Below are 24752 nucleotides of genomic sequence, written 5' to 3'. Positions count from 1 at the left end.
TTTGCAATACTATTACTTTACTTTAATGCTCCAGGCATTTTAAACATTCATAAAATCATCTCCTTTGAGAAGTCATTCCTCTTAGGTACAGAGTTTGTGTCCGGGATCAGAGACAAGTGTGTCACTGAATTTCCTTTACAGCATCCACACGCTGTGGGGACCACTCGGGTGCCTTGTCTTCTCTGGCAGAGTCCCCACCACATGCACAGCAGGGCCGGACCTACCCCGCTTGACATGACCTCAACTGTTAAACACACTTTGTAGCTTCGCTGCCTGGTGGGTTCTGTGGACCCCGTACCTTTCCAGCACTGCCACGTATCCCAGGTCTGTGACAAGCATCCAAGGTGCTAGGGAAACATCGTGGTGGCTGAGAGCACGCCGGCACCTGCTCCACCATACCATAAAGACAGAGGCACTTGAATGTTCTGGTTAAAACTGAGTTTCTAAATAGCCAGGAGTTAAGGGTGAGGAAAGCATCTTTTCTCTCAATAATTAATTAATAACCTTAATGCATATTTAGCAGATTTATAAATTCCTATCTGTTTACACTTGTTGCCAAGGCTTCACGAACTGTTTAAGTAGACGGAGGCATGTTTGACGAGAAGCAAAGAGAGAACCTGCTTAGACGGCACTTGCCTGTAGCATGAATACATGTCAACACCTGGTCATTCTTAAAGAAATGCCTATTCTTCCAAAGGAACTTTTTAAAAGTCCTAGGCCTTGATTCTTCCAAGGTAACAATAATGTGTTTGTCCTTCCTTCTCACGGCACTGCAAAGCACACTGCTGCCTGCGGTTCCGATTCAATGGTCGTGGGGTCAGGGGACAGTGTGGACACCAACACTTAGAAGCTTCCCAGTGGTTCCAGCACGTAGCCAGCTTTGGGAACCTTGGTACTGCAGGTTCTTGAGTCTCCCTAATCTCCCTTGTCCTCGCTAAAGCCTGTGAGGTAGTGCCGGGTCAGGCAACAATCTCTTCCGTGAGACAAGAAACTAAGGCACAGAGAGGTTACGGCTCATCTGACCCTGAGCAGCCAATGACAGAGCCAAGACTGGAGAGGACATCTCCAATGAATAACACCTCCTCCCCAGCAACTGGAGACACGAACGCGGACACACACAGGAAGACCGACTGGGCAGCGAGGCAGGACCATGTGCGCAAGGAGAGCATGGCAGGGCATGGAAGAGCTCTGAGCCGACCACCCGCGACCGGGAAGAAACACATAAAATATTTATTGAAAAGACGTGAGCGATGAGGTATCACTTTCTTCTTAGAGCCTCACTTCCTTCACATATATGCTATTGACTCAGGCTTGCTAGCAAGTCCATCAAGACCCACAGACTTCCTCACATGTGAATTCTTAGCTCTGCCACTGTAGCAGCTGGAAAACCCTCAAACATTCCTGTAACTGATTTAGGTCCCAAAGATCATTGCACGTCTGTGTTCAGGTGGGTTAGTGCTACAAAAACCTCCATGCTCTCCCCATTTCCAGCCCATACAGACGTCCTGTGGGCCCAGTACCCTACACTTTCTTCAGCGGTGTGCACCTGGCCACGATCTGCTAGGTCCCCAAACACCAGCCCAGCAGCTACTCTGGCCTCCAGGAGTGACTTCAGTCACAGACAGTTTTGCTGTGCTCTGCACAATGTCACAATCTGTACCCGGGTCACCAGGACTTTATTTTGTACTTCCAGATCCCCATCCATGCGAGCCAACCCAGCTGGGCCTTTCTCCACCTCACCGGACGTCACCCCTTCACATCCTATGCCCACGTGTAAGCTCCCACATGTCATCAGATTTTAGGAACTGTCGCTTTTTCTTCTCTTTGTAAAAACGTCTCCTGACTGCAGAGCCGCTTGTTCGTGTGTGCAAGTAGAATGCCTAACGGAGTACACATGTACATGAAGCCAGCACACACCACGCCCCGAGGAGGGGGCGCCTTGCCGACGGGTCTGCTGTGATCCCAGCACTCCCTAAGGGCCCGTTCACACAGCTCACTGAACACATGTAGATCTCGTTCTGCCCACGTGACCTCATGAAAAGTCTGCAGAATACTACTCCTGGATCCACTAAGTGAAAACCACACCTAACAGGACACATCTGTTGACCTACAAGATGCTGTGTGAAACTCCAAAACTACATCTTTCTTGTTTTGAGAGACTCTCATTCAGGTGAGACAATCATTGAGAGCCTCTCCCTGAGAGAGACTCCTCGCTGGAACAAAAGCCGCCTTTCCACTTCCCACAGAAGGTGCTTGGAGAGAACCCTGTGTTGGGGGCAGTGCCCCGTGGGGGGGGGGGGGCGTTCTACCTTCTCCTTACCTGTAGAGGGGCTTTCACAAAAGTGAAAACCAAAAAAGAGTGAACAGCAGGGAACTTTGCAAAACTGCATGAAGAATTCTGGTTAAAACAGATAACAGAGCCACCATATTTCAAGGACACCCAACTATGAAGTAAAGCAAGACATCATTTTTTCTTCTCTCATGCTGATTTGGTGCTTACGAGTTTGTGGCAAACTTGCTGCTCGGCTTCTGAAACATGCAGAGAGCAGACTGAGAACAGTGTGCGGCATGTTGGCGCCCAGCCCGCACCAACCCTGGCAGGCGACCTACCCAGTGCCATCAGCAACAGGACGGGGACAACGCCCTGCGCTGCGCTGCGAGGCGGCGCGCAGCAGGAAGCCACGGGCTGCGGGTGCATGCCTGTCCAGATCTCACAGGCAGAGTGTCATGGGGGGCGAGCAGGGACACACGGCAGGCTCCCAAATGCTCTAGCATCCGGTCCCCGCGCAGACAGAGGTTGCAGCTGGGCACAGAGCTAAGGCACGAAGGCTGCAGCAGACGGAGACACCAAGCAGGGTCCGGCGGTCCCCGGGGAGCAGAGGCGCTGCCTGCAACACTGCCTTAGGACAGAAATCCGACCCTTTGAAGGAGGAAAACAGAAAACAACCAAATCCTGGCATTTTCCCCTTCGGAGAACATTCTGCTCTCCCCTTGGGGAAATTCACTGCAGTTTTCAAATCTCAACAGTAGTGCGGAGAGCTCCACCTGAGAGCCCCTGGGGCGTCACCTTCGCTCTCACGCTCTCTCCCCCACCGCATCTTTGTGAGTGCCTCTTTCTCATTTTGGCTTCATGTGGAGCGACCGGAGTCTCTCCTTCCCCCGGAGCAGGACCCCGTGCTTCTCCCTCATCACAGCCTGACGAACGCAGCTGGCTGGCTCTGCTGTGGCTCAGCGTCGGGGGGCGGGAAGACGCTAGATATGGCTATGTCCACGATACCCTGGCACAGTTCTGCGTAGAGCTTCCTGAAACATGTTTTAAAAAATATGATTGAGGGAGTTCATCAAAGTGCAAGCAAAAAACCAAAGTTTTTTCACCAGGATCTTCTGCAGAAATTCCATCCCATGACCACATTTATACAACTGGCTTCCGCTGTCAGCACAGACACCGCAAGGCCCCGTGGGAAGAGGAAGCGCCCCTCCCAGTTCTGGAAGGCCTCACAGGTGCACAGACTGAGAACTCCCACTCTGACATGAACTGCAGGGACGATCGGCAATTCCAATCGACTGCCCTGGCGTCTTCAGTAGGGACACATGCAGGGGCAGGCTTCCCCACGGAAAGCACTCACTCCGTGTGGCTGGGGGGACTTTAGGAAAGACTCCCTATGAGTGACAGCTAAGCTGAGACGAGGGGAATGAACAAAGTCAGACAGAGAATGGAGGACAGGGCAGAAAAGAGGATGAAGGAGAGCAAAGACAGACACAAAGACAGCAAAGGAGGGAGGAGGGGGACAGAGAGATAGTGCGCTGGGGAGGGGAGAACAGGGAAGCACAATGAGAGGAGAAGCAGGAAGGAGAGAAAGCCAGGTGTTTGGGGAAGTGGATCAGTGCAGGATGTGGCTGCAGACCAGGCACTGGCTGGGCCACATAGGGCCCTGATGCCACGTCCAGGGGTCTGGACTTAATCCAGACAATGGAAGCACCAAAGCAGAAAAGCTAAGGAGGAAAACTTCCCATCTAGTGTCTTCGGAATAGGAATGAGGCCCCCCATCTCCCACGGCCACTATTCCCTGTAGGATTTCTGCCTGTTTCCGGAGGCAGCTCATGAGGCCGGAGACTGCCCACAGGACCGACTCTAATGCAGGGTAAAACGAGACATGTGTGGTCCAGAGAGAAAACCCACATCATCTAGATCATGCTCTGGGCCACCCACCTGACGTGCTCCAGATACATTTGGAATCCAGGTGGCTGGAGCTAAGGGCAATGCCCAGGCCGCCCCTCTAGAAAAACCTCTCTAGAGGTTTTATTGTCCTGCTTTGCAGTCTCCACCAGGCAGATTGGAAATCTGGTTCCTACCCTGCCAATGTAAGGGCAGATCCCTGTAGTCACCCTCCCCATCACAGGCCCTTCTCCCCCACGCCAACCACGCCCCAGTCCCTTTTTACTGCCCGAAGGCTGATACTCCTATGTTCCAAACCACTCAGCCTCCCACTTACAAGGGACATTGACAGGAGGCCTGTGAGGCAGTGTTGGCGGTGACTAAAACTGGGACTTGGCGCATCGACTGCCTCTTGCCTTTCTGTGTGGCCTGGGTCCCTCATGGCTCTCCAGGCCACCCCACTGTAAGCCCCGCCCCCTCCCCCAGTCCAGAAGTCCTCCCCTCTCAAAATCATATACCTAAAACAGAATCTATTTAGTTTCTATTACAGGCTTGTAACAACATGAGTCACATAGTAACTAATCGGGCAGTGCCTGCCTGTCTCTTCCGGTGGCCTTGAGAACACTCATCTTTATGTGGCTTCCTCTTAGATTTCTCCAGGAGGGGACAGGGAGAAAGAGATGAAAGTGGACCTCGGAAGAATCAGCAGTCTTTAAGGGTCAAGTTCAAATGACTTTCCCTTAGGTGTACGGCCTTCCACAGTGCAGTCCTGGCTCACCTGACCCTTCACCGCTCCTTACTCCTCCACACTGACACCATGTGGCAGCCAAGCTTCCCCAGGAAGAGCAGGAGCTCCCTGAGGGCAGGCAGGTTCTGCTCACCTCTGCTCCTCACGGAGCCTGGCAATGAGCAAGGGCCCACTGGATGCTGTGTCCCCTTCCGGAAGGCTCTCCCCCTCCCCTGTGCACCTGTCCCACTCCTCTCATGTCCCAGCTCCAGCCCCACTGCATCTCCAATGCCTCTCAGACCACTTCCTGCCCAAGGAGCCCTGCCCTGCTTGGTCAACACGATCTCCCCGACTCCAGGAGCCTGCTCACCCAACTTGTCACCCAAGAGCATCTCCTCTGGCAGTCACTGGCTTTGTCTGAAACTCTCACAGCAACGACCACCACCCTAAGTAGTCTGACTGCTCAGCACACATGGGGAAACAGGAAAGGAAACGCCTCAGCAAAGCCCCTCCCAGTGGGTCCTCCGCAGGGACTCCTGTCTGGTCACCTCCTCCCTGACAGTGGTCAAGGGTCAGCGACTGCACCACCTTGTTGAGACAGGTCATTCCAACAGTGGAACCAACTTCCACTTGTTACAACCAAGCGGTGTTAGGCTTACTGAGCACAAGCAGGGGCGCCGTTGACCTCAATGAGCCAGACCTTCAGCTCCTCGTCCACCATGAAGTCGAAGCCAAACAGCTGGAAGCTCTGGTAAGGGAGGTGCCAGGTGCTGATGGCGGGCTCCACACTCATGAGGCAGCTCCTGCAGGGCAGAGGGGAGAGCTAGCTGAGAGCAGGGTGCGAGGGGGGAGGAACACAGGAGACGGGCCTGGATGACTGCACGTCCAGTGTGCTGGCATAAATCGGCTTTGACTTAATTCTTTCACAGTTATTACCAGTAGCTCATCCAAGACGATGGTCCTCATCAAGCATCTGGTTAGAAGACTCTGCCGCCAAGCATGTCTTCACAAGTAGAGGTTGCTTTTCCAGCTCAACACTGTCGGCGTGGCCCCTGTAAAGGTGGGTCCCTCCCACAGGATGGCGGCTGCCACCTTTTCTTTGTAATAAATAAAACAGTTCCATGTCCTTTTTCCACGTCAAAGAAATGGATCACTAATCAGTGAGGAGCAGAATTTGCACAAAGAATATTGGCCTCATTCATTTCTTTTGCTTATTCCATTTCTATTGCCAAATTGTTAACTAATTAAAAGATTGAAGAGTTACGTGTATTGAAACTAAATGTTGAAATAGAATAATTATTAACATCACCTACTCCTTAGAAAAAAATGGAAAAACACAGAAAAATTGAAAACGCAATATAATACATACAAATTTGAAGAACAAAATATAAAAGTTGAAAGTGAATCTCAGAAACATAGTGAATAAGCAAGTGAGGTCAGAGGTCAGACTGCTGAGGACAGAATCTTGGTCAGTGTTTGAACCTCTTACAGCCAAGCTGACTTCCGTAGGGTCAGGGGTGAAATAACCCCTACTCTTGGGGCTGAGAGGGCTCAATGAGGTGCTTACATAGGGAACTTCTGAATAATAAATCTCTGTTCTCTAGGACAGCCATCCCATAATACTTAGGCCATTTCTGTTTTATGAAGATCTTCCCTGATTTCTCTCTAACTGAATGTTGGGGAAAATACCTGTCTTAGTAATAAAATATGTTTTGGTGACCCTAAGGTTACCAGAGAGAGCTGTCCTTCTCCTCACTGGTACAGTTAGAAGGAAAAACGCGCAGGCTTCCCTGTGACTGACGTAGGACGTGCCTGTGTAGCACGTTCGACTCAGGACTCCAGAGACCCGCGGCCTTTGTGAGCGTGGGGGGCCAGGGTCCTGCTCTTCCAAGCTCTCTCCACCACTCCCTACTCCAAATATCAGTTTCCCTTTGTTTATTTTTTAAATTTTTTATTCTTCACCCAAGGATATATTTATTGATTTTAGATAAAAAAGGAAGGGAAGGAGGGAGGAGAAGAGAGAGAGAGAGAAACATCAACGTGAGAGAGAAACATCCATCCATTGGTAGCCTCCTGCACACACCCAGACCAGGGAGCAAACCCGCAACCTGGGTATGTGCCCTGCCCAGATGGAGCCCGCAACCCTTTGGTGCAGGAGACCATGTTCCAGCCAACTGAGCCACCCAGCCAGGGCTCCTTTTATTTATTTATTTTACCCCAAATGAGAATACTTCTATATGTATGTTTAACCCTTTAAAAACAATTTTGGAGCCCTGACTGGTGTGGCTCAGTTGGTTTGGCGTTATCCTGCAAAGCAAAAAGTCACCAATTCAATTCCTGGTCAACGCACATGCCTGGGTTGCGGGTTCGGTCTCTGGTCAGGGCACATAAAACAGGCAACCAATCGATGTTTCTCTCTCACACTGATGTTTCTCTCCCTTTCTTTTTCCCTCCCTTCCCCTCTCTCTAAAAATAATTAAATAAAATCTTTAACAGTTAGCCATTTAAGGGCCGACTGGAGTAAGAATTTCTTCTTCCATTCATCTTTAACCTGCACTGGGACAAGCCACATATCACATTTTTTTCCTATATCCTATCTCTATGCTATAGAATACCCTTAACTTTTGTTTTAATTAAAACATTATAAATTGGATAGTATATTCTTTTAAAAAATTATAATAAAAAATATTTAATAGATGCTCATGGTAAAGAGAGAGAGAGAGACAGGTAAGGAGGAGAAAAAGAGAAAAAAATACACCATACTGAAGAACAAAAAGCGAAAGGAACATTATGCTCCGGCGCCAAGAGGAAAGACTGAAAGCCAGAACCAAATCAAAACTGAATATTTCTTTATATCTGCTGGAAGCTCAAGATCGATAGGTCACTTTAAAGAAGGTTTTTTCATCATTGGAGAGTTTATACAGCAATCTTGGTTCAGCTGGAGTGGGCAGTTCAGGCTGGTAGCCAGGAGAAAACCCTGGGAGCGGGGAGGGAACCCCCAGCAGCAAAGTAGCAATGCTTTCTGCACAGATCGAGGGCCAGGGGGATGTAGCAAATATCCAACAAATGTTTTGCCTAAAATAGGAACTCTTTCTCTAGCATACTTGATTTATTTGGTATCAGAATTCCAACCATTTATAATCCCTGAGGAAATGGAACTCTGAGCCTTGTAATTATTCTGCTGGCCTCTATGTAAACTGTTTAAGGAAAAAGGCCCAGTCTTCATGACGGTGGTAATGGCAGAGCAGGTAAACAGACCCACACACAGGTGGAGGGCCCAGAACAGGGCCACCTGGTGTGTAACAAGGGCGCCTGACGTGCAGTGGGGAAAGGACAGCCTCATGCACAGGTGGCCCCATGTCGATGAGAAACCCTTGTGACAAACATGAAGCCTGACACGCAGCGATGCAGACCCATCGCAGGTCTGAAATAAAGAGAAAACCCACAGGTCCATCAACTGCAGAGGGATAGACTGCGGAGCGGTCACATGACGGAATATTACACAGCAATAAAAGGATAAACCACCGCTATGTGCAACAGTACGAACCCCATAAACACAATGTTGAAAAAGGTTGAACACAAAACAGGAAATACAGTATAATTTCCTTTACATACGGTTAAGAGCAAGCAATGGAATCCATAGCGATAAAAGTCAACAGAGTAGCGTCTGGGCCAGGGAGTGCGTACTTTGAAGTGGTCCAGGGAGTCTTCTGTGGTTCTCTGTTTTACACTCTGATCTGTGTTGTGATTGTTGAGTATGTGCATCATTAAAGTTTCACTATGCTGTACATGTAGATCTGTGGGCTTTACTGCATGCGTGTTATACCTCAGTTTAAAAAAAATCTCTACTGGATTTAGCAAGCCGCAATAAATGAATAAGAACATGAAAACTTATTTCCAAGCGTGTTAAGAAACAGGACCAGGAGGTAAAACAGACACCAGGTGACAAACTCTAAGTCAGAGGTTGGCAAAATTTTTTTACATAGGGCCAGATAGTAATTATTGCAGGTTTTGCAGGATATATACAGTCTCCGTTAGACATTCTTCTATTTTCGCTTTACAGCCTTTTGAAATGTAAAAACCATTTTCGGTGTCTAGTCATACAAAAACAGGCTACAGGCCAGATGTGGCCCACGGCTAACCCAGGTTTGGGAGCCGTCAGAACAACGATATTAAAGAACTGTCGTTACTGTGTCCAAGAAAATACAAGACAAGCGGGAGAATTTCGAAAGAGAACGGCCGTCTAAAAATAGGAGTCAAATGGGAGTTTTAGAGCTGAAAAGTAGGACTGAAATCGAGCACTTAATAGATGAGTTTAACAGGAGTTTTAACAGCTTTGAACTTTTTACTTTTTAGACTTTTAAAACAGGTTTTAATAATTGAAGAAAGAGATAAAATGATACACAAAAACCACAGGAGAAATGCGACACAGAGAAAAGGATGAATGTTCATGTACTTATAGACGCAGAAGGAAAGAAAAATGGAGAAAAGCCATAATTAAAAAGATAGTGACCACGCACATCCCAAAACAGACGAAAGGTACCCAGCCCCAGATTCCAGAAGCTCCATGAAACCAGTGCAGGAGCGTGTACAAAGAACGCTACACACATCTCGTAGTAGAATTTATAAAATCAACACAAATGAATCTTAAAAACAGAGAAAACGATTATCAAGAGCAATGCTAAGATTTCGGCTGCCATCTCAGCAGAAAAGACAAAAGCTGGAAGGCAGTGTATGCCACCTCCAAAGTGCTAAAAACGTAACTGCTAATCTAGAAATCTGTTTCCAGAGCAGATGTCCTTTAAAAACGAAGACAAAATAAATATACCAGATACATAAAACTGAGATTATTCATCAGCAGCAGACCTTCCTTTATAAAAAAGCACTAAAAACGAGTTTTTTAAGAGAAAAATGATCCTAGACAAAAGCAAGAAAACGCCTGCAAGAAAGGCAAGCACCGTGAGGGGTTAACGTGCATGGAAATACAAACGCATATTAACTGTACGTATTAATATAAGAACGTCTTGTGACTTCAGAACACACGGAGCCTCAGTGACCATCGGTGCACCCACACCCCGGAGCTCCAGGCCTCCTCCCGGGCTCCCCCTGCCTGTTCCCTGGAGATAGCCACCCTTTTGCACTGCGCGTTCATTCTCCTCTGCCTCTCTGCGTTTACCGCACACGCACCGTCCTCTAAGTGATGGGTCACTAAGCTTTGCTCCTTTTTTCCATTCATATGAATAGAATCAGTCTGTATACATGTTGTATACAGCTTTTATTTTTTTACTTTTTGGGTTGACATTATGCTTGTGTAAGTCCAGCGAAAACACCCTTCTGGAATGAGGTGAAATGAAGGCGTTTTCAGAAGATGGAAAATTAAGAGGACCCATCACAAGCAGAGCTGCTCTAAAAACACACGACGGAGTCTGGCGGGAAGCAATACCAGAGAGAAACCTGGAGCCTCGGGACCAAGGGAGAGCACAGACAATGGCAAATATCCGGTAAAATATGTTTTTTCTTATTTTACACCTAAATGCATTTCTTGTAGACAGCATACAGGCTAGCCTTGTATTGTTTTTTAATCCAACCTAACTATCTACATTAACAAAATGTGTATAACAGTTGACACCAAAAATTATACCATGTGGTGATTTCACTTTACGCAGATGTCATACACATAGCAACTACAATATAGAGAAGAGTCAAGTGAACTACAAGATTATAAGATTTCTGCATTTTATTGGAAGTGGTGAATTACTAAGTCTAAGAAGACTGTGACATATTAGGTACATGTATTTTTTAATCCCTAGAATCACTACTAAAGTTAGATAGATAGACAGATATAGATACAGCCAAATACTCAAATGGAAAATTAAAATGGAACTCTAAAACAAGTCAAGTAATTCAAAAGAGGTCAGGAAATGGAGACATGAGAGCAAATAAAAATTAAAAAAGAGGGAACAAAGAGACCAAATAATAAAATGGTAGATAGAAACCCAACCAAACCAATAACTACATTAGATTTAAATGATACAGACATGCAAATTAAAAGACAGAGATTAGCAAATTGGATTCAAAACAAACCAAAGCCCAATTCTGTGTTGTCTACTGGAGCGCACTAGAATCGAAGTAAAAGGATGGAAAGAAAATACCACTAATCAAAAGAAAGCTGGAGTGGCTATATTAATGTTAAAAAATCAACTTCAAAATAAGAAACATTACCATAGATAAAGACAGATGATAAAGCAGTCAATTTCCCCAAAAAGAAACAATTCTAAATGAACGTGCACCTAACAGAAGACCTTCAAAATACATGAAACAAACTGATAAAAGTAAAAAGAGACAGAGAGAAATCCAAATTGTACGTGGAGACTTCTCAATTGTGAACAAGTAGAACAGAAAACCAGCAAGGATATAAAAGACTTAAACCACACTAGCACCCACCTCCACCAAACTCCCATTTATAGCACAGTCCGCCTAAGTGGCGCAGAGCAAACGCTATTCTTAGTGCGCGCGGAACGTTCACGGAGATGGACCATATCCGAGACGTGAAATGAACTAACAAATTTTAAAGACAAAAAGCATACAAACTATTCTCTGACTGCAATGGTACTAAAATAGAAATCAACAACAGAAAGATATCTGGAAAAAATCACCTAATATTTGAAAATTAAGCAAAAATTTCTAATAACACATAAGTCAAATATGAAGTCACAAGAGAATCTGGAAAGTATCTTAATAAAATGAAAATAAAAATACAACATAGCAAATCTAGAAGAAGGGCTAATGAGTGCTTTAGAGGGGAACTGACAGCATTATGTGCTTATAGTTTTAAAAAAATGAAGTCTCTCAAATCAATGATTTAACTTTTCACAAGGAAAATAGATTAATCATCACATAAAAACAAAGTAGGAAATAATAAATAGCATAAATCAAAGAAATAAAAAACAAAAATAGAGAAAACCAATCAAGCTAAAAGCTGACTTTTTAAAAAGATTAATAAAATTAATAAATCCTTAGCCAATACATCCAAGAAAAATAGACAAGATAAAACTTACCAGTGTAAGGAATGAAAGCAGTGACATCATTAGAGATCCTCCAAACATCAAAAGGATGGTTAAAAAGTTACAAATAATTTTTGTCTTTAAATTAGACAGCTTAAGTGGAATAATTCTTTGAAAGGCACAAACTCCCAAAGCTTCCTCAAGTCACTTACAAGCAAAGAGATACAGTTCAGTTACCTTATGATGTGCTTGATCTGTAGCAAGATGCTGCTCTCCAGGGTGGTGTTCAGAGCGCTTGCCAGGTACTGACTGAACTCCTCAAAGAACATTTCGTTCCCTTCTTCATACTTCCCGTAGTTCTTTGAATATTCCTTCTGGATGCAGTGATTGGTCAAATGGCAGGTCTTGTCTTGGAAATTGTCGACGTGGTACGGTTCCGACGCAGTCCGCAGCACGCCCTCTCGATAGAGGTAGATGCTGTACTGGTGGTCCACCAGCACCCAGCTTCTGCAAGTCAACACAGGCAGTTTACTGAGTCCTCCATTCACGTGAGAAATGCACGCGTCATCCTCACACCCCGATTTTCCTGGCGGAAGCAGAGGAAGAAGGTAGGTCCTGAAAGTATACAAGCAAGCCCGGCCACTAGCTAATAAGTGAACGACCACTGTAGTGAGCAAGTAAAACATTTCCCCACCAGTGACGACGACACGGCGAGCCATTCAAAGGACAGAGCATTGTAAAGACATTTGATGGGTTTGTTTTAAAGGTTAATCTATAAAACCTTCATTTGCCATGTTTGGTGATTTTGAGTAATTTTAAGAAAAGACTGTTCATCCTGCAGCTGGTCTGACACAGAACAGCTGACCTGACGTAAAGGCAGCAGAGACCACGTCCTTTCTGAGGGGGCAACAGCAAGGCCAAGAGCAGGCTGGGCGCAGGGCCGTTCAGCTTTGGAGAGCACCGCACCTCTTCTCCTCAGCAGACCCTTTGCTCAGAAAGTTAAAGTCCAAAACCCTGAGGTGTGTTTATGAAATCCTTAAAGAGTGGGACACAAATACAGTCAGGACATGTTATTTTTGTCAGTCACATGATCTGTTGTGTCTGAATTATGTGTTCCGTGTATATCTCTCTGCTTCTGCTGCAAGTAAGGCCCATATATTTATACTCTTCTTTTTGGATCCACAAGGCATTTTCATTAAAGAGAATAGTAAGTAAAAAATAAATAAAAGAAGAAAAAGGAGGGGGGGAGGAGGAGGAGAAGAAGAAGAAGGAAGAAAAAGAAGGAAGAAGAAGGTAGAAGGAGTAAGAGAAAGAAAAGAAAAAATATTGAAAGAAAAAGGTACGGAAGCTCAGTTCCATTCATCTGTGCTCAATTTTGGTAACATACTAAACACAGTGAAACACTTCCTCACATTGCTGGTCACCCTCCTCACCACACAACGCCCCACTGCATTTTTTTCAGATTAGTAAAAGAACGGCCTTGGATGCATTACCGAATGTCGAACTTGCGATGACCGGGCTCCAGGAGCAGAGGGCGCTCGAGGTATTTCTGGATCACGTGCACCTGGCCCTGGTTGTCTATGAAATCCAGAAGTTCTGCAGCATCGGATGAGATGAGGATGCCTTCACCTAACAGTGCAACATCAAAATGAAAATTAGCGCAGTTCATCCCAAGAGGAAAGGCTCTCTGCAAACCTGGAGGGCAGACACTGACAGCAGGAAAACACAGGCAGGAGGTTCTTACTGGCAGCTCACTCTGCTTCCTCCACCCTTCCCTCTCCCACTCACTCACTCTCCCCTCCACCCACCAAAGCACCAGGGTCCTTCAACTTGTTCTTCATATAGGGTTGTAAACACTGGCTTGGCAAGCTCCGACCGTAAGTTTCATTTTGAAAGACACTCTAAATGTCTAAGCACGCTAAACAAATGCTGCCCTCCTGTTGCTCACTGGCTACCTGCATAAACATGAGGTACCTACTGCCGGTGACTTTTAACACTGTATCTTAGGGACACACCGGGAAGATTAGGGCAGAGATACAAAGGTACAAGTGGATTCCCTGAAGCTTTGTGACAGAAAAAAATTGGCTACATTCAAAGTATCTGTAAGCGTTATCAACATTAAGTAACATTAACAGCTTCACCAAGATATATTTTACATGCCACAAAATCCACCCTTTTAAAGCATACAATTCAATCGTTTTAGTGTGTTCCAGCAACCAGCACTACAATCTCATTTTAGAACATTTTCCTCACCTCCAAAACACCCCATCTCCGTTCGCGGTCACTGCCCATTCCTTCCTTGCCCTAGCCCCTGTCAGACAGTACCCTACTAGGCGTCTGCCTGTTCTGGATGTCTCATGTAAGTGGAGTCACCAGCGTGTGGCCTTTCTGTGTCTGGCTCCTTTCACCGAGCATGATATTTTCAAGGTTCATCCATACTTCGTGGCACGTGTCAGTGCTTCATTCCTGCCTGACAGAATGTCGTTCCATTGTATGGTTATATCACATTTCGCTCGACCTCTCACCAATTAACTGATGGACAGTTAGGTCATTTCCACTGTTGTTTGGCTCTGATGAGTAATGCTGCTATGAAAATTTGCACAGAGGTCTGTGTGCCCACGTCTTCAATTCTTTGGGGGGTACACCTAGGAGTGGAATAATCTGGTAACTCTGTGTTTAACTTTTTGAGAGACTATCAAACTGCTTTCCAAAACTGATGCACCATTTTACATTCCCCCAATATGTGAGAGTTCCAATTGTTCACGTTCCTGCCAGCACTTGCTACTATCTGTCTGCATGCTTATAGCCACCTTAGTGGGTGTGAAGTGGTGCCTCATTGTGACTTGGATTGGCATTTTCCTAAGAACTAATATGTTGTGCATGGTTTCATGTGCTTACTGGCTGTCTTAGTTGTATGTCTTCTTTGGAGAAATTTCTATTCAGATTCTTTGCTCACTTCTTAATTTAGATTATTTGTCTTTTTATTATTGAGTTATAAGAGTTCTTTATACATTCTGGACGCAGATGCCTTAGAAGAGACAGGATTTGCAAGCATCTTCTCCCATTGTACACAGCTCCATTACTGCATGGTTCCCTCCTGTTGCTCTTTTAAAGTCACAACTGCCTCCCTCCCCACACCACCTCCCTGACAACTACTAATCTGCTCTCCATTCCTATAGTGTTGCCGTTCCAGAAATGTCATACAGATAGGATTGTACAGTATGTAATCTTTGGGAATCGGTTTTTTCCCACAGCATAATTCCCTGGAGATTCATTCAAGTTGCTGCTTTTAGCAATAGTTCACTCATTAATCATGCACCTTTTGAAGGAATTCTGGGTTGTTTTCAGTTTCGGGCTATTGTGAATAAAGCTGCTGTGAATAATCACATACAGACTTTGTGTGGACATGTTTTTATTTCTCTGGGACAAATGTCCAAAAGCGCAACTGGATCTGGAGCTTACAGGGAAAGACCTCACTAGAGATGTACTGTATAGAGATGTACATGTATGGAGGTGTGCATGTATGAGTCATTAGTATGTAGATAAATATTTAAGACTATATAACTAAATGTGCTATCTACCCTCAAGGATTCAGATTAGAAGGGTCACTCATCTAAATACATCACCAGCCCTCACTGGGTAGCTCAGTTGGTTGGAGCATCATCTCAATACACCAAAGTTGCAGGTTTGATCCCCGGTTGGGGCACATACAAGAAGCAACCGATGAATGCATAAATAAGTAGAATAATAAATCGATGCTTCTCTCTTTCTCTCTCTCCCCCTTCCTCTCTCTCTCTTTAAAGTCAATAAAGACAAATATATCACTAAAAGTCAGCATACAATTGCACAAAGTACTGGGAACCTACAGAGACAGGAGGAAGGGACAACGATGCCAACTCACCTTTGGCACCGGCAGATGACTTTGCAATCCAAACGTTGCCCTCTCCTTCTTCCTTCTTTTTGTTATAAGAAGCCAGGAAGAATTCCCTTTCGTCTGTCCTCGAGTTAGGGATTGGTGGGTGGATTCCATTCTGTGCAGGAGCAGCTGGGGTCTTGAGATTAGTGGGATAAATCACATAGGACTCAGGGAACCATGTGCAGGACTCAGCCAGTTCTGGGCTTGTCTTGATTAGCCTGGAACATGACAGAGGGTCAATCTCCCTTCTTAGCACTCTGACCCTCTATTCAGAAAAGCCTGTGCTACCTCCAGAGCTCGTCAAGGAGGCTGGGTATAACCGGGGCCGGGGCTGGTCTCCTTCTCATCCCAGTCTTTGCTCTTGGCCTCCCTGGGCCGACCTGCAATGCACTATCGGGCACACACAGCTATCCATGCAACCTTACAGGCCTGTGTCAGCTGGTTCAAAAGCACCAGCACCACATTCATAGATCAGGCGCCGGGTCACGGAGAAGTACGTACGTCCCCCAACACCATGAAGGTAGTAAGACTCAGGCAGGATGCAGGTCCCTAAACCCCAAGTCCTGCCTCTGCACTGACCCTCGCTCCCTAGGAATCAGAGCCAGGGAGGAACCAAAGACATCCACAGGCCTGCCCCAAGCTGGGCTCCCTCTTCTGCAGACTGTTAATATTAAGTCTGTGTTCCGGTTCACCTGCCCAGTCTATGAGCAAATGGCAGAAATAATGAATTTAAAATTGAGATTGAAAACAAAGTTATTTTAAAGTTAAAGACAATAGGATTTGAGTTACTTGAACTCAAAGGAACAAACAAATACATTTCGGATTCACTGAACATTCAACCCTGTCTGCATTGTCCAGTAGGGTGGCCACTAGCCACGTGCGGCTTCTGAGCACTTGAAATGTGGCCAGTATGACTCAGGAACTGCATTTTAAATATAGTTTAGTTTTAATTTAAAAACATAAAATATTTGTCCATGACCAACTTCCTTGTTTTGGCGGGAGGACATGGCACGTTCAGCACTGCAGAACCTAAGCCCCTTCGGCTGCGTCACGGCGTGCGTGTCCGCGCAGCTGCTGTTCCAGTGCCTCACCGAAACACGTCGCTGTTCCACCCAGGGTCAGTAGATCGATTCAGTGCACGTGGGGTTTTCCATGCACTTACGAAACGTTATAATGTGTTTATTATGCAGGCAGCGTGCGTTACAGTGATAGCTAGGTAAATCATAATTGGTAACTGAAGTGAAATATAATTATTTTTCTAGTTAGAAATAGGCACAGAACATGTATAAAGGACCCGTGGACAAGGACAATGGGGGGAGGACTGCATATGGGGGAGGGGGTGGGCAGGGCAGGGGAGAGCGGGGGGGGGGGGGGGGGGGGGGGGGGGGGGGGGGGATGGGGACAACTACAGTTCATTGCGGCAGAGTAGAACAAACTTCGCTGTGCCCAGGAGACACTTTCAGCAAATGCATAATAAATTTGATAAGCATCTTCCTCTCAACAGTCAAAAAAGAATCAGCGAAATTAGTGGCTGAAATCCAAATTAAATACTAAATTATTCAACAAAAAATGTAAACAAATTTTTAATAGAATCTGTGCTTGTAACTTTACTCAGCAATAAAATAGCCTGGATTCTACACATAAAAAGAAAATCATTTAGATGGAAATGTGGTAAAAAAATTATTTTGAGGAAAAGACTAAAAAACTTTTTACAAAAAGTGAACAAGTCTTAGTTAAGCCAGTTAAGTAATTGCCCATAGAATACAAAACATTTCTAATGATATTAAAGATTTATTCAAAACTTGAAAATTAAAAAAAAATCACTTTAGATGAATGCTATGACATATGAGATGCTGCCTGATTAATACTTTGGGTATGTTTCCCTCGAAGGATTTGCAAATATATGAAAAAACATCATCAAATTGCAAGCTACAAAATATCATTGTGTAGCTAGTTTTTCATCTTTTACACCTGTCAAAGGAGAGTTTCACCCAGGTGCTTTGAAAAATCAGTTTCTATCACAACCGACAGTACTCCAGCTGGGTTGGGTTAAATTTGGATTTCCTAGGATTTTTTAAAAGACGGATGTTTCCTTTATTGCTTCATTCTACTGTCTGATGATACACCTCGGCAACATCTGCACTCCGTTTTCTGAAGCCCACTCCATGGGAAGTATCATGGATACAGTTGTTACAATGGTTCAGTATAGTCTTGCAGACACAGAACTGCCACAAGAAACAGAAGGCAATGTTTAATGATGCCGTGTTCTTTGCCAAGGATAATCAGATGGAGAGTTTTGCAAAGATTTAGTGTACAGTTCACTCCAACTCAGGTTTTCTTGAAATAAAAAGGATGCTCGACAAATCATTTTCAGTAATTCACACTTCACTCCATCATCAAAGATTACAACTGGCAGTGCGACTCTCACACGGCTACAGAAAGCTAGTTAAAGCTCTGAGGAAGGGAAAAGAAGACCTTATTTATGACCCAGCCAGACAGGCATGAAAGTTTATGTTCCAACATTGTAATACAAGTCCGTAATAATGATTTTACATATTTTGTATACCATGACTTAATATGCAGAAGATTTTAATTGTAACACAGCAAATTAGCTGCAAAAATTAAGGAAAATTTTGAAGAGCACTTGGGTGATGTTAATAAATTAAGAGTCTCTTTTCAGTTTATTCAATACCCTTTTGAATTCAATAATAGTACCACTGAGTTAACACAAGAGTTGGTGGACTTACTTAACTTGGATATAGTTTTTCAAATGATATATGCTTTTGCTTTAAAGCCAAGTGAAGTCCTCTAATAAGATGAACCTGTTTTGTCAGTGTACATGTGATTCTTAAAGGAAAATGGTTTTGGGTATTCAATTCAGTTATTGAAAAATTTTTACATGGGTGGGAACAACTTGGGTACACAAATTTTTTTAAGCATAAATTTTAATGAAATCTAAATACAGAACAAGGGTTTGCAATGAAAATTTGGTGTCTAAATTAAGATGTGCTATAAATATAACATACACAACAGTTTTTGAAGACTCAGAATTTTTTTTAGAATCTGAAATATATAATTGGCTTGTTTATATTAATGACATGTCGAAATGATATTTTCGATTATTTGGTTAAATAAAATATATGATTAAGATAAATTGCACCTGTTTCTTTGTATTAATTTTATTGTGGCTGGTAGGAAGTTTAAAATCACACATGTGGCTAGCATGCTATGTCTGTTGGACAGCGCTGGCCTAGGGGATAACCTTCATTTCCTGTATAAAACAGAGACCAGTTTCGACAGACGTCCCTTGCATTTGCCCCATTTCCTCACAAGCCCATTTGGAGAGAAATCGTGATTGGAGATTCACAGCTACAAGGGAGAAATGCTCTCGAGAGGTAAAGAGTCTCCAACCGGAGCCAGAAGGAAAGCCCTCAGGCTCTGGGTCCGTGGCCTCGGGCCTTGGTGAATTCTGACCCGTCCTGAAGTGACAGCAGGAAGGTGCCTGCTGTACAAGGTCTTGTCAGAGCCTCTGGGCGATGCCCAGGCACACTGCCCACGGTCCCCTGTGCACAGGCGAGAACAGTCCTGGCTCAGCACTGACTGCTGTGGCCCCGGGCGATCCAGCTGCCCTCTGCGAGCTGCCATTTAACATGGCTTTTTTTTTTTTTAACTTTCTGAGCCATTTGGAGCCATGCAAAATTATGGGAGGGAGACAGAATGACAAAGGGAACCATCATGTCCTGCAATTCCTACAGTCCCTCTCGGGATACCTGAGAGAATAATGGACCCTTGTGAAGGTGAGGACAGCCCCAGCCTGCGTAAGTCAAGACATCACAGGCTGTGTCACATGCCACCAAGGGGCAAAGAGCAGTGTGATCACCACCATCCCCATTTTACAGATGGACCATGGGGGGAGGGGGGGAGGGGGCCTGGCAGCATGACGCTGTCCAAGGTCCCAGGGATCAGACACCTACTCAGACCTGGTCATGACCCCAGCCCTGTACTCACTCGACCTCACTATAGCTGCTAAATATGCAAATACGTAGGACATATTTTACAGCATCCTCTGTTCCTACTTATAAAAGCAAAATTCTACTTTTATTTTTACAGAAAAAATTACAGTAGGAAAAAGATTGAATAAACATCTTATAGTAATCTCTAAATGAGTAATCTGGATAAACAATCATGCCTCATTTCTAGTTCTAGTGAAAAAACTTCTGCACCGAATATATAATAAATATGTAACCAGAAGAAGACTTCAGAAAGCCTGGTCTCCTTTAGGAGTAGCTGGCAAAGCAGGAAAGCCCAGCCTGAGAGAAGTGGACAGGAAGTCACTGGGGCCAGTGAGTCTGCAAAGGGGGCATGTTCCTGTGAACACTCCACCTCGTAAACATCTAGAGTCCAGAAAGAAACGTGCGCGGGGAGAGAGCAGGCGCACCGAGGCAGGTCGTCTCCCATGCCTTCTCCCCAGGATGGTTTGCTAGGCTGCACGCACGTCTTCAGCAGTCATGGGGCGGTGAGGGGGGAGGAAAGAAGCCGGCTGCAGCCCGGACTCCAGGGGCCATTCCCGCCTTCCCTACTGAAATGATAACAATAGCAGTGGTGGCCATAACAACGGTAATAACAATAAGAACTTTCACTTATACAGTGTGAACTACCAGGCAGGCATTATTCAAAGACTTTGCACAAATTAATTCAATCCCAACAACAACCCTGAGGCACTTACTATTATTATTCCCATTTTACAGAAAAGGAAACAAAGGCAAAGAGTCAAATGCTCACTATAAACCCCTGTGCCCCACACTTCACATGCGTCACCTTATTCCATCCTCACAACTACCTGTGAGGGACATACTGGGGCTTAGAGGGATGAGGAAATTTGCCTGAACTAACAAGAGGAAGGGCTGGGATTACAAGATCAGCAGATAATATGCTTCTCTGTCTTAGGATACTGTTCTTATGACACCTGCCAAACCCAACTGTGCAGAGAGGGCAGTGTAGCAGATGCGGTTATGCCTCGCCAGGTGTCCTTTCTGAGGGGACTCTGGTTGCTGTGAGAGTGGCTGCCAAGGGCTTGCGCATGTGCCTTCTCCAGGGACCAGCGGTGCCCAGAAATGTCCCACTTCTCACCACAGCCGCTGGATGACAGATACTGGAGTGCAGAATAGTCACAGAATAAACCCCGCCCAGGCTCTGCTTTTGGGAGCCTGACCTCAGAGACAGACAGGCTTCGTCAAGTGCTAGACGGCAGAGCCTGGGTTGCAACCAAAGCAGCTCAGAGGAAGCCCCAAGACTGATATACGTTGGATTTTTAAATAAAAGTATTTTTGCCCTTTAGAAATAACCCCACATTTTTCCTTAAGGGCTTCACAATGAAAGCCAACAGCATCAACGTAAAAGAAGAAGAACAGGTTTTAAAGAACACTTACTTCACTAAAGAAGCTTTGCGACACAGTTTGTCAGCCCCCCTGTAGTAATTCACCAACTGCACCAGCCCAGGCTCGTGACCTGTGAACGAAAGGGAGGCTCAGAAGGGGTTGGAACCGGTCAGCACCCATGCACAGGAGAGCGAACAGCTGCGTCCTGCCCAGCTTTCTCTCCCCCTTTCAGGACTGGTGGTTAGAGAAGGAATAATTTTGCTGCCCTGCACCTGTACGCCCCCTTGCCTCAGCATTCCACTGGCACGCTCGGCCTCCCCATAGTGGATACTATAACATCAACATCATAGAGATGTCTGAGACCACTGCTGCCTTTGTGTGTTCTTTTTTAAAAAAAAAAAAAAGATTTCATTTACTTATTGTTAGAGAGAGGGGAAGGGAGGGAGAGAGGGAAACATTGATGTGTGAGATAATTTCATTGGTTACCTCTCGCACACCCCCAACGAGGGACCTATCCCACAACCCAGGCATGTGCCCTGATTGGTAATCACCCTGGCGACCCTTTGGTTCGCAGGCTGGCACTCAACCCATTGGGCCACATCAGCCAGGGCTGTTTGTTCTTCTTAAGGTGGAGGGCTACTTCCTATTTCCCCTTTCTCAGATCCCCACTGCACCCCTCCCTGGCTTAATACACTGACTTGCGAGTTACCTCGGTACAGGTAGGACTTCAGCAGAGTCATGCCCTGACCTCCCGAGCCTTGTTCCCTACAGCCATCAGGGAAGGCAGCAGAACTGATGTTCCTTGTCCTCCAGCACATTTGCACTTGCAGGCTTGTTAGAAAGCCACTAGAAGGCAAAGGAAGGCAGTGGACTTTTTTCTGTGCATTACCCCACAAGGAAACTCATTTTCAATAGATCTTATGGCAAGTCCCCTGCTCCATAAAATAAGAGCAGAAAAGATACAAATAAAAACAAAAGTCTAAATTTTTGTTTAAAATCCTAACAATGCATTGAATTTCCAGCAACGAAAACACAAAGCCAAGCAAAGGGAGTTTGAACTGAAGCTGACAAAGGTAAGAATAATTCACATGAGAACAGCAGACAAGCAGATAAAAAGTTTCAGGCACTACCTGCCTGTCCCCAGCTTCCTGGCTCACACCTGGCCTGCCTACCTTCTCACCTGTGGCTCTGGCATCCTGACCCTTTACCCGATTCCTTTTTGGGATCCCCATGGTGCACTTTAAGCTAAAGGTAAATATGTATGCAGTGAAGGCATGGAACTATTTTGGTGGTGAGATGCTGCTTCCTTTCCCACACACACCAAATGTTTACTGCTCATCTGCCGGTTTTGTGGGGCCTGTTTAGGTCTAGACCTGCTGGATGGTTTCTGCTCCTTCTTCCTAGTCCCGAGCATCACAGCAGTGCCATCGACCCTGCCTCGTCCCTGCCAGAGCCATTTCTGTTTTCAGTGTTAGGGTGCCATCTAAGCTTTCGCAGCCAGGCACTGCAAAGAGGAAGGAAGTCCGGCAGGCGGGGAAGTGGAAGGAGCAAGGAGGAAATAAACGTTCCCAAAAGTAAGCAGATTTTCTTCTTTGAGGGAAGGTGTTCTCTGTGGAGAGGGAGGGCTTCTTGGGGAGAAAGTTCACAAAGGGGGATCTCAGGCAAATTCCCTGTATTCCAGGATTTCAGGGGGGGGGTTAGAGCCAACCCCACCATGCATCATAACCTTGCATAACAGTAAAGAGCAGTTCATGGTACCTTCCGAAGAAGATTCCAGGAAGGCTGTGCTGCCACACCCTCCACTGCCACACCATCCGACTGCACACGCTCCCCATTCAAAGGCTCTAAGCTCACAGTAGCCAGTTGGTTTTCAGTCTCTGCCCCGGCCACCTCCCCACCCCTGACCACGCCTATTTCTAGAAACTGTTTCCTCTCCTGGACACACAACACCACTCTGTCTGGTTGCCCCTCCAAGGCACAGATGGCTTTTCTTCATTATCGATTCTCTGCTTGGGTGTTTGGCCTGCTATTTGGCCCCCACCGCAGAGAATTTTGGCAGGGAACACGGCTATCAGGGCAGAGGCTGCCCATCCTGCTGACTGCGCAGCGAGGAGACGCCCTGAGGCTACATTCCGGTCAGTGGGAGGTAAGTTGAAGCCCCAGCACAACTTCTGGATTACGTCATCTAAAGAGCAGTGCGGGTGGTCCACACCCCCACCGCCTTCCCACGGAAGGCCACGGGCACCTGGAGGTGCCAAGCCCACTCCAACCATGTGAAGGAAGCAGTGCAGAGGGCGAACCCAGCGTTGTGTGAAATCTGAATGCAGCACCCCCTCGTGAACCCACAATTGTGAACACACACTTTCTTTGGTGAAGCTAAAGAAAGGTCTGAATCACAAGTCCCCAGCTCTTCCGAACCTCCTGCTTTTGGAATCCAGATCTTTTCCAAGTCCCCGGGAGGTTTATCTGAGCCTTGGGGGAGCTGAATCCCCGAGGTTTTCACCACACACAAGTGCCCCTCCCGCGCCACACCAGGCCGGGAGCAATCTTCCAGACAGCTGTCGCCCCGGGCCCGGCTTCTTGGAGCCTCCCCGCCCCGCGCTCGGCCTGCGGACCCGCCTGATGCGAGCGTCGGCGAGGGGAGGGGGGCCATCGGGCCTGGGAAAGAGGATGGGCAGAGGGGGCGCGTGGCCTGGGGATGGGGGACGTGGGACATCAGATGGAAGGGCGCGGGGCCTTGGGATGGAGGGGGCGAGGTGCGCGGCCGGAGGATGGGGGCGTCGGCCCGGGGGATGTGGGGTCGGGCGGCCTATGCCCTCTGAGCTGCAGGACTGGCCGTGCGCCGGGGCCGCGCGGTGATGCGGGTCCGAATCCGATCCCGAAGACCAGAGACATTAGGAACGATGGTTTAGAACTTTAGGGATCTGTGTCTTATCCGCCCGAGGAGACGGGGGACAGATCTGTGGCGTTAACACAAAAGCGCTGGCTCTAGCGGGCCCCAGGGGCGGGTGCGGACGGGAACGGGGACGCTCACCCAGTCTTCCGAAGGGCAGCCGGTTCCGCTCTCCCAGCATCAGGTTGAACCTGGGGTTGTCCCGCCGTAGCCTCTTCCAGTGGCCGGAGGCGACCAGCAGCCGGGAGACCTCGGCGTAGACGCTGCTGTTCTCGTCGCGAACCACGAAGGTGAACATGGCTAGGCCGCCAGCGCCGGGCGCAGGGACCAGACAAGCGGCTCCTCGTGGAACCCGCCAGCGCGTCGCAAAGGCCCGGGTCCCCGGGTCCCCGCCCCGTCACCGGGGTCCCCGCCCTGCGCGCGGGACTCGGAACTCCGACCACGCCCCGCCTCCGCGCGTCCCCGCTTCCCCAGGCTCCAGTTCCCGCCGCGTCCCCGCCCCGGCGCGTTCCCAGTTCCCCGGGGCCCTGGTGCAAAGGCCCGGGTCACCGCGTCCCCGCCTGCGCACAGGCCCCACCCCTTGCACAGGCCCTCGCTCCGCCCCCACGCGTCACCTGAGTCCCCGCCCCGCGTCCCGCCCCGCCCCTCCGGTGCCAGGAGTCCCCCCCCGCGCGCGGC

General features: G+C 46.9%; 1 protein-coding gene across 3 annotated transcripts; it reads right to left on the bottom strand.

Moving 5' to 3' along the window:
- TTL (tubulin tyrosine ligase) lies at positions 1 to 24592 on the bottom strand. 3 transcript variants are annotated; one of them, XR_006655186.3, is made up of 8 exons: positions 24216 to 24592; positions 21233 to 21311; positions 15789 to 16021; positions 13381 to 13516; positions 12125 to 12394; positions 5543 to 5686; positions 3068 to 3303; positions 1 to 2920 (listed from the first exon to the last, which is right to left on the bottom strand). XR_006655186.3 is itself a non-coding variant. In XM_024558523.4 (7 exons), the coding sequence occupies exons 1-7, from the start codon at positions 24370 to 24372 to the stop codon at positions 3189 to 3191; spliced, it is 1134 nt and encodes a 377-aa protein (XP_024414291.2). In that variant the 5' UTR covers positions 24373 to 24592; the 3' UTR covers positions 1 to 3188. The 3 variants fall into 3 exon arrangements, 2 of the variants coding, with proteins under 2 accessions (XP_024414291.2, XP_045049766.2); XM_024558523.4 differs by having other exon boundaries at positions 1 to 3303; XM_045193831.3 differs by having other exon boundaries at positions 1 to 3303; positions 5584 to 5686.
- Positions 24593 to 24752: the final 160 nt, after the last annotated feature.

This window comes from Desmodus rotundus, chromosome 5 (genome assembly GCF_022682495.2).
Source record: "Desmodus rotundus isolate HL8 chromosome 5, HLdesRot8A.1, whole genome shotgun sequence".
Taxonomy (NCBI): domain Eukaryota; kingdom Metazoa; phylum Chordata; class Mammalia; order Chiroptera; family Phyllostomidae; genus Desmodus; species Desmodus rotundus.
The sequence above is the reverse complement of the archived record's forward strand: the minus strand, read 5'-3'. Positions and strand labels throughout refer to the sequence as shown.

Coding starts and splice junctions, on each gene's coding strand:
- TTL (XM_024558523.4), bottom strand. CDS start 24,372: ATGTTCACCTTCGTGGTTCGCGACGAGAACAGCAGCGTCTACGCCGAG. Junction 21,312..24,215: donor GCTGCCCTTCGGAAGACTGG/GTGAGCGTCCCC, acceptor TTTCGTTCACAG/GTCACGAGCCTGGGCTGGTG. Junction 3,304..5,542: donor GGCGCCCCTGCTTGTGCTCA/GTAAGCCTAACA, acceptor AACATGTTTCAG/GAAGCTCTACGCAGAACTGT.